Here is a 20,740-nt window from a genome sequence, read left to right as displayed (position 1 = left end):
CCAGCCTCAGAAATCGCAGGTTAACAGCAGCTCAGATTAGAGAACAGGTCAATGCCTCACAGATTTCTAGCAGCAGACACATCTCTAGAACAACTGTTGAGAGGAGACTGCGTGAATCAGGCCTTCATGGTAAAATAGCCTCTAGGAAACCACTGCTGAGGACTGGCAACAAGCAGAAGAGACTTGTTTGGGCTAAAGAACACAAGGAATGGACATTAGACCAGTGGAAATCTGTGCTTTAGTCTGATGAGTCCAAGTTTGAGATCTTTGGTTCCAACCACCGTGTCTTTGTGCGGCGCAGAAGAGGTGAACGGATGGACTCTACATGCCTGGTTCCCACCGTGAAGCATGGAGGAGGAGGTGAGATGGTGTGGGGCTGTTTTGCTGGTGACACTGTTGGGGATTTATTCAAAATTGAAGGCATACTGAACCAGCATGGCTACTGCAGCATCTTGCAGCAACATGCTATTCCATCCGGTTTGCGTTTAGTTGGACCATCATTTATTTTTCAACGGGACAATGACCCCAAACACACCTCCAGGCTGTGTAAGGGCTATTTGACCAAGAAGGAGAGTGATGGGGTGCTGCGCCATATGACTTGGCCTCCACAGTCACAGGACCTGAACCCAATCGAAATGGTTTTGGGTGAGCTGGACCGCAGAGTGAAGGCAAAAGGGCCAACAAGTGCTAAGCATCTCTGGGAACTCCTTCAAGACTGTAGGAAAACCATTTCAGGTGACTACCTCTTGAAGCTCATCAACAGAATGCCAAGAGTGTGCGGAGCAGTATCAAAGCAAAAGGTGGCTACTTTGAAGAACCTAGAATATAAGACATATTTTCAGTTGTTTCACACTTTTTTGTTCAGTATATAATTCCGCATGGTTAATTCATAGTTTTGATGCCTTCAGTGTGAAGCTACAATATTCATAGTCATGAAAATAAAGAAAACTCTTTGAATGAGAAGATGTGTCCAAACTTTTGGTCTGTACTGTATATATGACCTCTTTACACATACAGTTTAGATTAAAAATTTTAAAGCTCGATATGAGAATTATTTTCATCCGGCCATGTGATTCAGAAGTTAAACTAATAAGCAAGCTGTCTCATTACTTACACCAACTGAAGAATGCACCTGGACACGTAAACATACAGGTCCTTCTCAAAATATTAGCATATTGTGATAAAGTTCAATATTTTCCATAATGTCATGATGAAAATTTAACATTCATATATTTTAGATTCATTGCACACTAACTGAAATATTTCAGGTCTTTTATTGTCTTAATACGGATGATTTTGGCATACAGCTCATGAAAACCCAAAATTCCTATCTCACAAAATTAGCATATCATTAAAAGGGTCTCTAAACGAGCTATGAACCTAATCATCTGAATCAACGAGTTAACCCTAAACACCTGCAAAAGATTCCTGAGGCCTTTAAAACTCCCAGTCTGGTTCATCACTCAAAACCCCAATCATGGGTAAGACTGCCGACCTGACTGCTGTCCAGAAGGCCACTATTGACACCCTCAAGCAAGAGGGTAAGACACAGAAAAAAATTTCTGAACGAATAGGCTGTTCCCAGAGTGCTGTATCAAGGCACCTCAGTGGGAAGGAAAAAGTGTGGCAGAAAACGCTGCACAACGAGAAGAGGTGACCGGACCCTGAGGAAGATTGTGGAGAAGGGCCGATTCCAGACCTTGGGGGACCTGCGGAAGCAGTGGACTGAGTCTGGAGTAGAAACATCCAGAGCCACCGTGCACAGGCGTGTGCAGGGAATGGGCTACAGTGCCGCATTCCCCAGGTCAAGCCACTTTTGAACCAGAAACAGTGGCAGAAGCGCCTGACCTGGGCTACAGAGAAGCAGCACTGGACTGTTGCTCAGTGGTCCAAAGTACTTTTTTCGGATGAAAGCAAATTCTGCATGTCATTCAGAAATCAAGGTGCCAGAGTCTGGAGGAAGACTGGGGAGAAGGAAATGCCAAAATGCCAGAACTCCAGTGTCAAGTACCCACAGTCAGTGATGATCTGGGGTGCCGTGTCAGCTGCTGGTGTTGGTCCACTGTGTTTTATCAAGGGCAGGGTCAATGCAGCTAGCTATCAGGAGATTTTGGAGCACTTCATGCTTCCATCTGCTGAAAAGCTTTATGGAGATGAAGATTTCATTTTTCAGCACGACCTGGCACATGCTCACAGTGCCAAAACCACTGGTAAATGGTTTACTGACCATGGTATCACTGTGCTCAATTGACCTGCCAACTCTCCTGACCTGAACCCCATAGAGAATCTGTGGGATATTGTGAAGAGAACGTTGAGAGACTCAAGACCCAACACTCTGGATGAGCTAAAGGCCGCTATTGAAGCATCCTGGGCCTCCATAAGACCTCAGCAGTGCCACAGGCTGATTGCCTCCATGCCACGCCACATTGAAGCAGTAATTTCTGCCAAAGGATTCCCGACCAAGTATTGAGTGCATAACTGTACATGATTATTTGAAGGTTGACGTTTTTTGTATTAAAAACACTTTTCTTTTATTGGTCGGATGAAATATGCTAATTTTGTGAGATAGGAATTTTGGGTTTTCATGAGCTGTATGCCAAAATCATCCGTATTAAGACAATAAAAGACCTGAAATATTTCAGTTAATGTGCAATGAATCTAAAATATATGAATGTTAAATTTTCACCATGACATTATGGAAAATAATGAACTTTATCACAATATGCTAATATTTTGAGAAGGACCTGTATACTCACCTCCATCTGCAGATGGATCCAACTGAGTGGCTTTGTAATGCGAGTGTAAACTCCTGGTTTGTTCTTCACAGCGCAGCCAATTCCCCAACTAGTTGCTCCAACAAGCTTCCACACAGAAGAGTCTTCACATGCAAGAGGACCCCCACTGTCCCCCTGTGGAAATGCACAGGTAAAGCACTGACATAGACTTAACGTCCTTACATAAATAATACTCTCCTACTCATACTTCTACTACTAATACTCCTCAAACAACCATCCAGGGGAGAACAAGGATACTACAGCATGCTCTGCACACAACATGACACATGAAAACTAAAAAAAAAAAAAATACTTAAGAGTGCTAAATATCTATACATATAGATATGAAAATATATATACAATATATACAGTACAGACCAAAAGTTTGGACACGCCTTCTCATTCAAATAATTTTCTTTATTTTCATGACTATGAATATTGTAGGTTCACACTGAAGGCATCAAAACTATGAATTAACACATGTGGAATTATATACTGAACAAAAAAGTGTGAAACAACTGAAAATATGTCTTATATCCTAGGTTCTTCAAAGTAGCCACCTTTTGCTTTGATACTGCTCCACACACTCTTGGCATTCTGTTGATGAGCTTCAAGTCACCTGAAATGGTTTTCACTTCACAGGTGTGCCCTGTCAGGTTTAATAAGTGGGATTTCAAGCCTTATAAATGGGGTTGGGACCATCAGTTGTGTTGTGCAGGAGGTGGATACAGTACACAGCTGATAGTCCTACTGAATAGACTGTTAGAATTTGTATTATGGCGAGAAAAGAGCAGTTAAGTAAAGAAAAACGAGTGGTCATCATTACTTTAAGAAATGAATGTCAGTCAGTCCGAACAATTGGGAAAACTTTGAAAGTGTCCCCAATTGCAGTCACAGAAATCATCAAGCGCTACAAAGAAACAGGCTCACATGAGGACCGCCCCAGGAAAGGAAGACCAAGAGTCACCTCTGCTGCGGACGATAAGTTAATCCGAGTGACCAGCCTCAGAAATCGCAGGTTAACAGCAGCTCAGATTGGAGAACAGGTCAATGCAACACAGAGTTCTAGCAGCAGACACATCTATAGAACAACTGTTAAGAGGAGACTGTGTGAATCAGGCCTTCATGGTAAAATAGCTGCTAGGAAACCACTGCTGAGGACTGGCAACAAGCAGAAGAGACTTGTTTGGGCTAAAGAACACAAGGAATGGACATTAGACCAGTGGAAATCTGTGCTTTAGTCTGATGAGTCCAAGTTTGAGATCTTTGGTTCCAACCACCGTGTCTTTGTGCGCGCAGAAGAGGTGAACAGATGGAGTCTACATGCCTGGTTCCCACCGTGAAGCATGGAGGAGGAGGTGTGATGGTGTGGGGTTGCTTTGCTGGTGACACTGTTGGGGATTTATTCAAAATTGAAGGCATACTGAACTAGCATGGCTACCACACCATCCTGCAGCGGCATGCTATTCCATCCGGTTTGCGTTTAGTTGGACCATCATTTATTTTTCAACAGGACAATGACCCAAAACATAGCTCCAGGGCTATTTGACCAAGAAGGAGAGTGATGGGGTGCTGCACCAGATGACCTGGCCTCCACAGTCACCGGACCTGAACCCAATCGAGATGGTTTGGGGTGAGCTGGACCGCAGAGTGAAAGCAAAAGGGCCAACAAGTGCTAAGCATCTCTGGGAACTCCTTCAAGATTGTTGGAAAACCATTTCAGGTGACTACCTCTTGAAGCTCATCAACAGAATGCCAAGAGTGTGCGGAGCAGTAATCAAAGCAAAAAGTGACTACTTTGAAGAACCTAGGATATAAGACATATTTTCAGTTGTTTCACACTTTTTTGTTCAGTATATAATTCCACATGTGTTAATTCATAGTTTTGATGCCTTCATTGTGAAGCTACAATATTCATAGTCATGAAAATAAAGAAAACTCTTTGAATGAGAAGGTGTGTCCAAACCTTTGGTCTGTACTGTATGTATTGTCTATTTACATATACAATATATATATATATATATATATATATATATATATATAAAAATAAATAAAAATATATATATGCATACAATACATGAGAAGAAGGAAATATTGTTTTGAGACTATTGTTGTCCATGCTCATTGGCAACAAGCATTACCTGGCAGGAGTCAATTCCTCCTTCCAGGTATCCTGCACAAATCATCCAAGAAGAGATTAGGCCCTTGTAAACCTCTGGCTGGTTGCAGGTCTTGGTAGACATAAGTGGTATCATGGCTGAGCGTAGAGCAACACTCTCCTCTCCTTGGAACATCAGTTAAGTAATAAAAAGAAAATATTTTGAAGTAGACTAGAAACCCTTATAACAGGTTTAAAATGCTTTATATGTATGGTATGTTTTGTGGTTGTAGAGACTGATTAATCAATAAACCCTTAATAATGACATCTTTAATATGCCTGCACTTCATGGACTCACCATCTTCCTCCGTTGCTCCCCAACCAGAGATCCAGCACATTGTACCCGCTGCAAACTCCTCTCCATAGTTAGGCAAACAAATGGGTTCCACAAGGCCTACAGAAGCAATTTTTATGTGATTGTCTTTGAGAATCTGACATAATGTATGTTCATTTTATGTGTTAGGATTACTCACACATATAATCAATTCAGTTCACTTTATCTATATAGCACCAATTTACAACAAATGTTGTCTCAAGACACTTTACAAAAAAATAAATCACTATAAGACATTCGATCAGCTGATACATAATAAACACACAATTGCTCCTATAGATGTTTTCTTTTTTGCCTGAAAGGATTCAGGGCATTTATTTTTACCCTTTAATAAGAAATCTTGACCCTTCTTGGTGAAAGTCCCACTAGTGTTCAGTAAGGGCCACAGGCTCATAAATAGTTACAGTAGTTTTAGTGGGGGGGGGGGTCTGTTATTGCTGACACAGCTCGACACATGTTTGTGTTTGTCCTTTATGTTTTTGTTGTTTTTAATAGATAATAATAATAGGGTCACAAGGTCACCTTACAAAAGTAAAAATCAATAAAAGTAAAAGAAATTCAAATAAAAAAATCAGAGAGAAAATAATAGGACCATGGTGCTTAATCATTGTAAAATGCTTGTTTGAACAGATTAGTTTTCAGCTGAGATTTAAAAACAGAGAGTGGCAATGTTACTGATGTCAGGAGGGAGAACATTCCAGAGGCCTGGAGCAGATTGGCCAAGGGCCCTGAGTCCTATAGTGGTCAGACGCGCAGGAGGCACAATAAGGCTGACCTTAGAGATCGGGAGGGAGTCTTAATGTGGAAGGAGGTCAGACAGATAGAAAGGATAGAGGTGATGGATGGCATTAAATTTGTAGAGCAAGATTTTGATTTCCAGACAGTATCTGATTGGGAGCCAGAGAAACTGTTGAAGTACAGGTGAAATGTTACTGGTGGGTGATGTTCCAGAGATGCAATGGCAGCAGCGTTCTGGACCAGTTGAGAGTTTATGAGTGGATTTGTGAGGGAGCCTAAAGAAGAGAGAATTATTGGTAATTCAGGTGAGAGTATGGAACAGGATTGCTGGCAGAGAGCTGCGGGGAACAAACTTCAGCGTTAATGACCAGTTCCCAAAGGTACTTCTCTGCTATATCCCTGCTTCTGGAGTTCATATCAGGCAACCCCAAGCACTAACTATGATTTCACTTGGGTCTGTCTGTTTCTGTGGTGACATGTGCTGTCCAACTTTAGCGACACACGCACAACTATGGATACACTAAGGTTTGTCACATTGAATGTGCATGGAGTCGGCATCAGAGAGAAAAAGTTAAAAAATTTTAATCAGCTTAAAAGACTACAGGCAGACGTCTTATTACAAGAGATTCATAAATCTGCCACAGCTGCAAACGATCCTTAATCACCTGAGTTTCCTAAGTTGTTTTCTGCCTGCTATAATTCTAGGCAAAGGGGAGTACCAATCTTAATTCAAAAAAATATTAACTTTACAGTATTAGACACAGTTACAGATCCAGAGGGTAGATTTATATTAATACAAATATCTATACATAACCAAAAGAAATGTATTGTCAGTATATATGCCCCAAATGTTGATGACCCCCCATTGTTCCATTCTTTTTTTTCTGCATTGTCTAAACACTTGGATTGCTCACTTCTTGGGGGCGATCACAGCTTTGGTGGACATTAAGAATTAGACAGGCTGAGCACAACAGGGACTCAGCGCAGTTGGCAATCACTAAATATAGCTAAACAGTGCATTTGTGATTACAGACTTTGCCCTATACCCTATAGCTGTAGCGATCATGCTCCCGTCTATTTTACTCTAGTGAATAAGAAAGAAAACCCACAAAGCAAAAACTGGAGGTTTAATACATCATTGCTTAAGGATGAAGAATTTATCAAATACTTTAAAGAAGAGTAGACTTCATATTTGGAGTTTAATGACCTCCTGGGGACAAATAACGACATTGATAAATTTCTGGATAAAGTAACACTTCCTAAATTATCAGATAATCAAGTGATGGCCCTGGATGTACCAATATCAGCCGAAATCCAAGAAGCTCTCACAAACATGCCTAATACAAAGGCTCCAGGACCAGATGGATTCCTAATGGAGTTCTAGAAAGAATTCTGGAATATTTTGAAACCGAAGAAAATGGCATACTTCTGCCAAATATAATTTGAATTTGTTGGGTTGTTTTACCTGAGTTTGTTGTGTTTGTTTGTTTGTTTACCAGTAATACCACCATATTACTATCAACAAAAGGTGGACAACGAATTTTATAGTGGGGGAGACTGAGATGCTGTCCAACTTCTGGCAGTGTAATTCAGACCACACTACTTACCTCCGGAACTCTTCCAAATAACAGTTATTTTAGAGTGGGCTCCAGGACCTGGTTTTATTATGGCTGCAGATAAAGTAGCAGACTGTTTTAAAAGGGCTGCTGATTGCATTGGAGAACAGCCTGTACTTTTATTAGGAAACTTCAACAGATGTGACATTTCTACATATCTGCCCAGTTTGGAAAAGAATGCCGACATTCTGATTAAACAGCAAAATATACTGGCCATGGTCCATCCCAAATGCATACGTTGGAAAAATCACATCAATCCCTTCGTCTTTCTGACTATAACATAATATTGCTGCTGCCCAAATATCGGTCCGAATTTAAAATGGAGCAACATGTCTCAAAATCTGTTAAAATCTAGAACAACAGTGAAGTTGAAACAATAAGACAAAACATTATTGTTTAGACTTAACAGACTGAAATTAATTTTTTAATGACTGATGTGGATCTACATGTTCCAGCGGATGTAATGACTTCTTATGCTTCATTCTGTGAGCACAGCCTTATACCCACCTAGTTCTAGTTTCCAATACTGCTTTAGCATTACCAGACTATAGTAAACCGTTTGTTCAGATGGTAGATTGCAAGGGACATTTTATGTCTTCAGTTCTGGTTCAACAAGATGGAGATAAAATGAAACCAATAGCTTATTTCTCCTCAAAACTAGACAGTGTTGCATGTGCGCAACCATATTGTGTGAGAGCTGTAATTGCAGCCTCAATGGCAGTTGAAGTCAGTGCCACAATAGTGTTATTCCACCCTTTAACTTTAAGAGTTCCCCATGGAGTTTCAGCATTATTACTGCAAACAAATATGACTCTTTCTATCACCTGCCAGACATTTGTCCTGCATGTCAACCTTACTGTCACAACCACACTTAACTATAGAAAGGTGCACCATCTTAAACTCAGCAACATTGTTACCCACACCTGAAGATGGAATTCAGCATGATCGTCAAGAAATAGCAGAAAAAGAAGCAAAAACCAGAATTGATTTGCAGGATCAACCCCTGATACAGGGCAAGATAGTCTATGTAGATGGTTCCTACAGAAAAGATGAGAGAGGGAAGACAAAAACAAGATATGTAGTGGTGACAAGAGATGCAGTGTTAAAAACAGAACAATTACCTTCACATTACTCTGCACAGGCTGCAGAGCTTATTGCACTAACCGTGGCCTGCAAACTATTTGCAAATGAGGAAGTAACTATTTATACTGATAGTCAATATGCATTTGCAACAGTCCATAATACATTTGCTCAATATTGGAAGAATATAGGCATGGTAAGATCTACTGGGAAACCAGTAACCCATCTTGATTTGTTAAAAAACTTACTGAAATCAGTACACCTCCTTAGAAAATTAGCAGTCTGTAAGCGTGCAGCTCACACTTCTGGCACAAATTATGTCATAAAAGGAAATGCATTTGCAGATAAGACAGCAAAAGCAGCTGCATCAGGACAAATCAAAAACAGCATAGTGTAGACAATGTTGTGTTAAAAGAAATGCAACAACAAAGCCCACCACAGGAGATAGAAATGTGAAAAAAAAAACATGGAGCTGCATTAAAAGATGAAGTCTATATTTGACCAGATAATAAACCTATCCTACCAGAGAACCTATACAAATGCGCAGCAATATTGAGCCATTGTGTTTCACATGTCTCAATGGTAGGACAGATACATCAATATTGTGCAACATATGGATTTAACTCTTACTCAAAAAATTTTTGCAGAACATGTTTAATATGTGCAAAACATAATCCGCAAGGGAATCTAAGACCATGAAGGGGACAATTCCCAAAACCACAATACCCTTTCCGAACAATTCATATGGATTTTATTGAACTAAACCACAGCGAAGGGAAAAGGCTCTGTTTAGTTATTATAGATGCATTTTCTAAATGGATAGAACTACTTCCAACTAAACATCCAGATGCCTTAAATGTAGCTAAAGCACTGTGTAAAGATATCATTCCCAGATATGGAATTCCCGAGAAAATATATAGTGACAAAGGAGGCCATTTTGTAAATCAAATGATAAAGAAAATAGGAATCATGTTTCACATAGATCTAAGAAACCATTGCGCTTACCACCCTCAAAGCACTGGATTAGTGGACAGAATGAATGGGACTATAAAGAACCGCCTGAAAAAGTGTGTTGAAGAGAGCAGCTCCTATAGATATGGTTACAGAGAATCTGGACTCTGTACACCCTCACAATTGGATATGGTTTATAGAGATTCTCTCTTACTTTTAATACTGCTAGCATTAAGAACCTGTTACAATATCTGTCTGATTTTCAGGTTTACCCAAGTCTAATCTTATGGATTCTGAAGACTATGGACACAGTGTCTGGATCTAGTAAAACTATATATAAACATCACAAGTAGCTCAGGGCTAACACCCTATGAAACGTTTTTTGGAAGACCATACAGATTACCACAGTTCAAAAATCAGTGGGCGTTAGATGAAGAAACCAACCTAGTTGATTATATGAGGAGTATGTTAGAAAAACAACTGAAACAAAATCAAACTAATGAGGAATGTTCTATTTCCCAGCAGGAAAACCAACTAAAAAGGTCATTTCGGTTTAAAACTCCGCCAGGGGAGGTGATTTACAGCTTGATAATAAGGTGGACCCAGACATTTAGAGGCTGGAGAGACGTGAAAGTCAGTGAAGAAAATTAAGACACTGGAACCACTTTTCAGCCAAAATGACTCTTAGATGGATTAGCGATGCAGTCCATTGCTGGGCATTTATACTTTTCCTCGTATTGATTTTCTTATTTTTCTGGTGCCTCTGGGAACCAGTCAAGATAAATCAAAATGTAACAACACCTGCTATGAGTCATACTAAACATGTAGCGCTAAATCGAGGAAGGCAAGATAACACAACTATGTGTACTGAACATACTTCTTATACCTGTGGCATTCAAGTGTGCGTGAAATCTAATACCATAGCTGTGGTGCTGATCCCACTCATTATAGAAGTTATAAATGGTACTTAACTAATGATAGAAGACACACCTCATGGTCCACAATGGTAGCTGATGAAGGAAACAATTGGACACCAAAGAAGGGCACCACTGCTTATGCTAGTCATCAAAATAAGTTGTTTAGACTCCATGAAGGTGATAATGCAATCCAAGTAACCATTAACCTCACGCATAACTCTCTATTTCCTCCTGACTACCATTCATCAGGAGAAAAATGTTGGGGTTTTCTCCTGTGGGCCTAGGTTTCAGGGTCAGACCCAAATTTTGACCTTTTGTTTGTGAAGTAAAAAGTGAAACAACTCTCTCCCCTAAGACCACGGCAAAGAGAGTAAAAAAGTATGCCAGGAAACATAACCGCAGATGACTTGATCTAGGTTATTACTGGAGTATCAGGAACAAATAATAACTGGTTACTGATGGTAGAACAAGCAGCTAACATGACTAAAAGAGATTGTGTTGTGTGTATGGGTGCCAGGCCTTTGTTACAAGTAATTACAGCTGTAATACCACAACCCTGTATGATGGAAGTGATAAATCAAACTAATCCTAATGAAACATGTCAGCACTGGGATTCTGTTTTTCCTGTAACTAGAGCAGATACAAGTAAACTGTTATTCCATAAAGGGGTCACCGCTGGAAACTACACATATAAAAATATGACAGAGAGAGGCAATAAATTAGTAAATCTCACTGCAGTATGGTGTACTACAACTGTAAAAGTAAATAAGTATTTTAAACCAGTCTCTAGAGGAGACATTTGGTGGTGGTGTGGTGACGACAAGTTGTTTGATCGATTACCTTCAAATGTAACAGGGCTCTGTGCTCTAGTTACCTTATTTTTACCTGTTTCGGTATATCCTATGTCAGTAGATGATGTAACACATGGACTATGTAGTGTTATACCACATGACTGGCGTAATAGAAAGCGCAGACCTGCATCCTGGCAGACTGAGGGAGACCCTACGTACATAGATGCTATAGGTGTACCTCGAGGAGTGCCTGATGAATATAAATTAGCTGATCAAGTAGTTGCAGGATTTGAATCAAGTATCTGTTGGTGGTGTACAATGAACAAAAACGTGGACAGGATCAACTATATCCACTACAATGTTCAAAAATCAGGAAATTAGACACAAAGCGGGTTTGAAGCTGTCCATGACCAATTGGCTTCAACTTCCCTGATGGCATTCTAGAAGAGAATTGCTTTGGAGATGTTAGCTGAAAAAGGAGGAGTTTGTGCATTTTTTGGAGGACAATGCTGCACATTCATACCGAACAACACTGCTGCTGATGGCAGCCTCACCAAAGCCATAGAAGGTTTGAGATCTCTAAATGGCAAAATGTAGGGGCATTCTGGAGTAGACACCTCGATGTGGGACTCCTGGCTGAATGTGTTTGGGAAGTATAAAGTTTTAGTATCATCAGTAATAATTTCCTTTGCAGTGTTTGCTGCAATTTTGATATTGTGTGGATGTTGTTATATTCCCTGTCTTCTTTCTCTTCTTAACCGTCTCATCACAACAGCTATTTCTCCTATGGAAGATAGAGTTGCCCACCTCTATCCGCCACTTAAGCATCAGGGGAATGATCAGGAGGATGATCAGGATGATGAGGATGATGATGATCCAACTGACCTATGATGATCCAACTGACCTGACTTTTCTGACCTATACCCAGTTCGATCTCTATATGATTCTGTGGTTTAAATGTCAGTAAGTGCCTCTGGGTGTAATTGTATTTATGCTCATGAAAAATTATCTAACAGTTAAAAATCCAAAAGAAGTGGCTGTTTAAGTGATATGAGAATATGAGCAAATATAAGATAAACAAGGGGGAAATGTTGGAATAATTGTATATAGATTTATCTTATATTTCCTCTTTTTGTTAACTTTACTATTTGACCTTTATAACCTTTCATGTTGTATGTGTAAGCAAACATGTGATGAGTTGTTTGCAGGCAAGGAGGAAAGATGGAATTGAGATGATGCAGTCACAGTTGAGGACATCACAAAGACAACAGCTGATTGTGCTGAACAAAGAACGCACATATCTTAAGATTATGGAGACAATGCAAGTGTGTTAGTAATGGTGCGCATGACCTATGTCATGTTGCTGTTTGTTTCCCCCCATCCTTCAGAGCAGCAACGTTCATTGTAACTAGGGACCACCCTAAATAAAAAGAGGATTCGGAGAGATGGTTTTCAGAGCGGTAAGAGATTTGTAACTGAAAGCACATCTCTGTCCGTTCTCCTCGCATCGAGTAAGAAACTAATTATCTTGTCTTTCTCTTCTTTTTGTGATGCTATAAGTATTTTAGGTTGATTGAACCTGACACACATCTTCGACATCCTCGACTGACATTATCGACAAACAAGGCTTCAAGCCTATAGATATGGTTACAGAGAATCTGGACTTTGTACACCCTCACAATAGGATTTGGTTTATAGAGATTCTCTCTTACTTTTAATACTGTCAGCATTAAGAACCTGTTACAATATCTGTCTGATATTTCAGGTTTACCCAAGTCTAATCTTATGGATTCTGAATTTTCTTTTGGACAGATAGCAACAAGTGCTTTTAAATTGTTTTAAATCAAGCAAAATTTGAAATATAGGACTCCCCTAATGATGTGTTTTATTCAGAATCAGAATCAGCTTTATTGCCAGGGTGTACCGGAGTCAAATTCCTTGTATGTATGTACGAACTGTACATATATACAAGGAATTTGACTCCGGTACACTTTGCTCTCTGGGTTTTTAAATATATTTATGCATATATTTTTATATCCTTAAATATACATATATACAAAGGTGCATTTGAAACTTCCCTATGCAGTTGTTTGATACTCTATTAAATGTTCATCAGAGAAACAGCCTGGGGGAAGGACCTGTCTCTGTGGCGGCTGGTTTTAGTAAACAGTGCTCTGTAGCGACAGCCTGAAGGTAAAACTTTGAACAGTTTATGTTCAGGGTGTGTGGGGTCTGCAAAGATTTTAGGAGCTCTTTTACTGACCCTAGACCTGTATAAGTCCTGGATGGAGGGAAGGTCAGCCCTGATTATTCTCTCTGCAGACCTGATTATTCATTGCAGTCTGGACCTGTCCTGTTTTGTGGATGAGCCAAACCACACTGAGATGGATGAAGACAGGACAAACTGAATGATGGCAGTGTAGAAGATGACCAGCAGCTCCTGTGGAAGGTTGTACTTCTTGAGTTGCCTCAGGAAGTAGTCTCTGCTGGGCCTTCTTCTGAACAGTGTCTATGTGTGAGGACCATCTCAGGTCCTCAGAGATGGTGGATCCTAGGAACCTGAAGTGGTCCACAGCTAACACGGTGTTGTTGAGGATGGTGAGGGGGATGTATGGGGGTGGTGTTCTCTGAAAATCCTCCACCATTTCCACAGTCCTGAGTGAGTTGAGTTCAAGGTAGGTCTGACAACACCAGTGTACCAGCCGATCCACCTCCTGTCTGTATGCAGACTCATCACCGTCCTGGATCAGACCAATGACAGTGGTGTCATCTGCAAACTTCAGGAGTTTCACGGACGATGTGCAGTCATTTGTGTACAGGGAGAAGAGGAGTGGGGATAGAGCACACCCCTGGGGGGTACTTGATCTGGTGCGGGATCTGGTGCGGGAGAAGATGCTCCCCAGTCTCACCTGCTGCTGTCGGTCCGTCAGGAAGCTGTTGATCCACTGACAGGTGGAGGCTGGGACGTTGACCTGGGTGAGCTTCTGGTGGAGGATGTCTGGTATGATGGTGTTGAAGGCCGAGTTGAAGTCTACATCCTGGCGTACATCGCTGGACAGTCGAGGTGTTGCAGGATGAAGTATAGACCTAAGTTGACAGCATCATCTGCTGACCTGTTTGCTCGGTAAGCAGACTGCAGGGGGTCCAGCAGGGGGCCTGTGATGTCTTTCAGGTACTTCAACACCAGCCGCTCAAAGGATTTCATGACCACAGACGTCAGGGCTACAGGCCTGTAGTCATTTAATCCTAGGATGGTGGGTTTCTTGGGAACCGGGCTGATGGTGGATCGTTTGAGGCAGGAGGGGACCTCACATTTCTCCAGTGATTTGTTGAAGAACAGCTTTCTTTCTTTTCATGTGCTGAAAGAGCCTATTTACATCTTCCTCAGAGATCTTTAGTGCAGGCAGAGGATCTGAAGGTAGGGGGTTGGTTGTTTTACGGGTCAAATTTGTTCCTGAATGGGATGTGGAGGGGATGATTTGAGGTGTGAATGGCTTCTTGTCATGTCTGCAGTAGAAGCCATTCAGATGGTTGGCCAGGAGACGACTCTGTTCAGGATGGGTGGTGGGGCTCCTATAGGCAGTCAGGTTTCTCAGACCGGTCCATACAGCTGAAGTGTCACCAGTAGAAAGGCTGTTCTTAAGCTTGTCACTGCAGCTTCTTTTGGCTGCTTTGATCACCTTTGTTAGTCTGTTCCTGGCCTGCCTGTACCGCGCCCAATCTCCACTGCTGTGAGCTTCTTCCTTTTCCCTACGCAGATTCCTGAGGTGTGGAGTAAACCATGGCTTGTTATTCCCAAAGGTGCAGAAGGTCTTGGTCTGCACACACATGTCCTCACAGAAACTGATGTATGATGTCAACACATCAGTTAGTTGGTTTAAGTCAGTGGCTGAAGTTCCAAAAACAGTCCAGTCTGTGCATTCAAAGCAGGCCTGTAGCATCTGCTTAGATTCCTCAGTCCACTTCTTAACAATGTGAACCGCGGGTTTGGAAGCTCTTAATTTCTGCCTGTAGGTTGGGATGAGGTGGATAAGAGAATGATCCAAAAATTCCAGAGCAGCCCTGGTAACAGCATGATAGGAGTCCTTTAAAGTTGTGTAACAATGGTCCAGTGTGTTTTTGTCTCTGGTGGGACACTTAATATGGTGTCTGTATTTGGGGAGTTCATTGGAGAGGTTTGCACTGTTAAAATCTCCCAGTATTATGATAAAAGAGTCCGTGTATTTTTTCCCCACGTCTGTAATCAGCTCAGCGAGATGTTTTTCGGCGGCAGAAGTGGAGCCCTGCGGTGGAAAATGAGCCATTTTATTATAAACGAGGAAAACTCTCTCTGTGAATAAAACCGTTTACAGTTTATGGAAAATGACTCCAGATCATGACTACATGTTTTCCCCAGCACTTTTATGTCTCTTCACCAACCTTCATTAATATAAAAGCAGATTCTGCCTCCTTGGTTCTTTCCCGATAGCTCTGCGCTGCGATCCGCTCTGAACAGCTGAAAGCTCGGCATCAGCAGTGCGCTGTCCGGGATGTTTTCATTCAGCCATGTCTCAGTGAAGCAGAGAACCGCTAATCTGCGGAGGTCTGAGGTTCTACCGGTGAGGAGAAGCAGATCGTCCATCTTGTTGTTTAGAGAGTGGACATTTGCCAGGTGGATTGAAGGCAGTGGTGTGCGAAGACCTCCGCAGATTGCGGAGCTTTACCAGCGCGCCAGCACGCTTTCCCCTTCGACGCTTTCGGCGCAGTATCCCGTATAGTGCCGCAGCTCCGCTTGCCAAGAGCTCAGTGAACCTCGGATCGATGAAAGATGGTGAAAAAACCCCAAGAGAGGACTCTCTGATGTTGAGAAGTTCCTCTCTCCTGAATGAGACCACAGGATTGTGCCCTGACACCACAGAACTGTGGCTCGAAAAACATAAAAACACAAAACACAAAAACAAAGAGAGAGCGAAGCTCCGAGGCTGCCATCGTCGGCGCCATCTTGGATCATTGAAGGCACTAAAGGAGCTACAACCATTAATGTTTTAATTTTCTTTCCCATAGAAAGTACTCCTGGATCAGTGCTTCTGTGTTCTTTTTTGTGTTTTGCTCGGTTCTCTCAAACCGCTCACACGGAGCCTAGTTCTGCTGGTTCTGCTGGAGGTTTCTTCCTGTTTTGAGACGTGTTGTGAGTTGGCACTATATAAATAAAGCTGAATTGATTTGAATTGTATATAGACAAATTCATATCAGTGGTGTGTATATGAGAATTGCTTTTACCAATCCAAACAAAGTATTTGTTTTATGTAAGTCTTTCTGGTACTCAGTATTGTAGGTCAGCCTGACCTGGACAGCTGCAGGATGTCATAATTATTGCGAAAGCTGGACCATTCCTAAACAGGCATACAGGTCCTTCTCAAAATATTAGCATATTGTGATAAAGTTAATTATTTTCCATAATGTCATGATGAAAATTTAACATTCATATATTTTAGATTTATTGCACACTAACTGAAATATTTCAGGTCTTTTATTGTCTTAATACGGATGATTTTGGCATACAGCTCATGAAAACCCAAAATTCCTATCTCACAAAACTCTAAACACCTGCAAAAGATTCCTGGGGCCTTTAAAACTCCCATCCTGGTTCATCACTCAAAACCCCAATCATGGGTAAGACTGCCGACCTGACTGCTGTCCAGAAGGCCACTATTGACACCCTCAAGCAAGAGGGTAAGACACAGAAAGAAATTTCTGTACAAATAGGCTGTTCCCAGAGTGTTGTATCAAGGCACCTCAGTGGGAAGTCTGTGGGAAGGAAAAAGTGTGGCAGAAAACGCTGCACAATGAGAAGAGGTGACCGGACCCTGAGGAAGATTGTGGAGAAGGGCCGATTCCAGACCTTGGGGACCTGCGGAAGCAGTGGACTGAGTCTGGAGTAGAAACATCCAGAGCCACCGTGCACAGGCGTATGCAGGAAATGGGCTACAGGTGCCGCATTCCCCAGACCTGGGCTACAGAGAAGCAGCACTGGACTGTTGCTCAGTGGTCCAAAGTACCTTTTTCGGATGAAAGCAAATTCTGCATGTCATTCAGAAATCAAGGTGCCAGAGTCTGGAGGAAGACTGGGGAGAAGGAAATGCCAAAATGCCAGAAGTCCAGTGTCAAGTACCCACAGTCAGTGATGGTCTGGGGTGCCGTGTCAGCTGCTGGTGTTGGTCCACTGTGTTTTATCAAGGGCAGGGTCAATGCAGCTAGCTATCAGGAGATTTTGGAGCACTTCATGCTTCCATCTGCTGAAAAGCTTTATGGAGATGAAGATTTCATTTTTCAGCACGACCTGGCACCTGCTCACAGTGCCAATACCACTGGTAAATGGTTTACTGACCATGGTATCACTGTGCTCAATTGGCCTGCCAACTCTCCTGACCTGAACTCCATAGAGAATCTGTGGGATATTGTGAAGAGAACGTTGAGAGACTCAAGACCCAACACTCTGGATGAGCTAAAGGCCGCTATCGAAGCATCCTGGGCCTCCATAAGACCTCAGCAGTGCCACAGGCTGATTGCCTCCATGCCACGCCGCATTGAAGCAGTCATTTCTGCCAAAGGATTCCCGACCAAGTATTGAGTGCATAACTGTACATGATTATTTGAATGTTGACGTTTTTTGTATTAAAAACACTTTTCTTTTATTGGTCGGATGAAATATGCTAATTTTGTGAGATAGGAATTTTGGGTTTTCATGAGCTGTATGCCAAAATCATCCATATTAAGACAATAAAAGATCTGAAATATTTCAGTTAGTGTGCAATAAATCTAAAATATATGAATGTTAAATTTTCATCATGACATTATGGAAAATAATGAACTTTATCACAATATGCTAATATTTTGAGAAGGACCTGTATGTGACTATTTTTACAATAAGAACTTCATTAATTTTTTCACACACCAAGAACACTCTAAACTGTACCTGTAACTAGGACTGTGTACCATTTTGGAATTAAATCTATTTCTTTTCCATATAATTCCCCCTTATTAAGGGAAAACCTTTATCATCTGAGAGAGAATTTCCTTTTATATGTACACAATATTAGCATGCAATTTATGAATATATATATATAGTAGAATATATGTGGTACGTTCAAAGTGAATAAATAAAAATTAAATGTGAATACAAGGAATAATAGAAAGTGAAATGATTCACAAAAATTAAGCCATGCGAGATGATTGCTTTTGTTTAGATCTTCAATTTTAGTGGCTCTTGGGACGTGGAATGTCACCTCTCTGATTGGGAAGGAGCCGGAGTTGGTGTGCAAGGTAGAGAGGTTCCAGCTACAAATAGTCAGGCTCACCTAGACGCACGGTTCTGCAACCAGTCCCCTTGAGAGGGGTTGGACACTCTTCAACTCTGGAGTTGGCCCTGGTGAGAGGCACCAAGCTTGGGTGGACATACTTGTTGCCCCCCATCTCGGTGCCTCTATGTTGGGGTTCACCCCAGTGAACGAGAGGGTAGCTTCCCTCAGCCTACGGGTGGGGGGACGGGTTTTGACTGTTGTTTATGCTTATGCACCAAGCAGTACTTCAGACTACCCACCCTTTTTGGAGTCCTTGGAGGGGAGTTGTTGGAGAGCGCCCCACCGGGGACTCCCTTGTTCTGCTGGGGGACTTCAACGCTCACGTTGGCAATGACAGTGAGACCTGGATGGGTGTGGTTGGGAGGAATGGCCCTCCCGTTCTGAACCTGAGTGGTGTTTGGTTATTGGACTCCTGTGGTCATCATGGATTGTCCATAACTAACACCATGTTCAAGCATAAGGGTGTCCATATGTGCTCTCGGCGCCAGGAAACCTACTTCCAGCACAGCCAGGGAAAGGGGTAAAAGCGGACTTCCCGTGATGTCACTGTCCAAATAAAAGCAGCGCACTTGCTACATCTTGTCTCTTCACACGGGTCCCTGTGGAGCTGGAAGGAGAGACACAGTGCGCTAATGTCTTTTTGCTGCCAAACAGACATAACTCTTCAAACTGGATCCAAGAGTGTCATACGATCACGCGATCATATGCACTAAGTTAAATATGAATGAATTGCTGTTTGTGTATCCGGTATTCATTCGTGAACGGGGGTAATTATGGTACAAGCGTGGCTTGACTTTTCTCTCTGAGGTCTACAGAATCAAACTGTGTTATGGCAGTTTTCCTGGTCTGAAGGAAGGACAACGGGACCGCATCACCATAACGTGCAGTTTGGACGGCCGACAGAGCGAGCCGCCCCTCCCCACGGCTACGGAGGTTAGTTGCAGCTAACCTTTTGTTCACTGAGAATGTTTTCTTCAAACTTCGTCGGCCTGGACAGCTTTTCCTCAGCACAGTTCACCTGAGAGATTAGGTTTGGGGAGAGAGAAGTACTTTAGAATGAAATAATCTAAACATTATTTTTGTTTTATGAAGTGTGGTTTTGTTTGTATTGAAAATCTTAGTGCTCGTAAGCACATGTGCTCAGTTTGTGTGTTCTGTGTTTGTGTTTTTATTTAAAGTTAAGACAAACTTTATTTACAGGGTGATTTTAAACACAGAAGATCTGCCATAACATGCCGTCCATGCTTATGCATTTTAATCCTTTTATTAGTGGTATTTTACAGGTATGTGTTTGATTCTCATGATAAGCTATACACTTCTTTTGTTAGCTTCAACTGCAAACAGTTAAGAATACGTGCTTGCCTGCTAAAAATCATTTACCCAAAAAGATTGTTAGTTTTCAATCCAGTTAAATAATATTCCCCTAAATATTATTTTACTAAACCTGATAACTATGTAAACACCATTAAGCCCCATTTCTCCAGAAAGATTTGGTTCTTTTTCAAAATAATATTTCCTTAAATATAATTTTACTATTTCCTTAATAATATTTCTTTAAATATTTTAATAAATAAAGGCAGCTAATTAAACACCGTTGAGAATTTGTCATTCAGAAGGTTGGTTTTATTCAGCAGATCATTCTTTAAAATATTATTTTATTAAAATAATATTTTATCTGATCTTGCATTGCGAATGGTTGTCTAAAGGTATGCCAATTATTGCCTAAGTTAGTTCCAGGACTAACTTAACTTCACTTCCAGATTCTTCAAGATAATCCTTGGTTCGCAAACATAAACATCGCGTGGTAATGTTGCATCACTCTTTCGGTCATGGTTTTCAACCATCTTTGATCAACTTGTTTATATTGTACTTAGCCAATAGTCTTCCTTATTCTTTCATTCTGCTTGGTAATTTAGTTGGTTTGTTTTAGCATAGCAAAGAGTTTGTTGATTAAAATATGTTTGATTTTGAGTTGAGTTATTTTTGTTAATAAATTATTGTATTTTAAGAAATTGTGTGAATTCATTCCATGTGTGTGCAG

General features: G+C 41.3%; 1 protein-coding gene across 1 annotated transcript in view; it reads right to left on the bottom strand.

Annotated features, from left to right (window-relative positions):
* tmprss3a (transmembrane serine protease 3a) overlaps positions 1 to 20,740 on the bottom strand; it is a 135,707-nt gene that overhangs the window by 1,143 nt on the left and 113,824 nt on the right. Inside the window, exons 11-13 of the mRNA XM_047369869.1 lie at positions 5,231 to 5,326; positions 4,916 to 5,058; positions 2,757 to 2,909 (exon numbers count right to left, since the gene is read on the bottom strand). Coding sequence (XP_047225825.1) covers positions 2,757 to 2,909; positions 4,916 to 5,058; positions 5,231 to 5,326 — 392 coding nt within the window. The remainder of the gene's footprint in view (positions 1 to 2,756; positions 2,910 to 4,915; positions 5,059 to 5,230; positions 5,327 to 20,740) is intronic.

This window comes from Girardinichthys multiradiatus, chromosome 7 (assembly GCF_021462225.1).
Source record: "Girardinichthys multiradiatus isolate DD_20200921_A chromosome 7, DD_fGirMul_XY1, whole genome shotgun sequence".
Classification (NCBI taxonomy): Eukaryota; Metazoa; Chordata; class Actinopteri; order Cyprinodontiformes; family Goodeidae; genus Girardinichthys; species Girardinichthys multiradiatus.
Note: the sequence above shows the minus strand (reverse complement) of the source record. Positions and strands in the feature narration are given on the sequence as shown.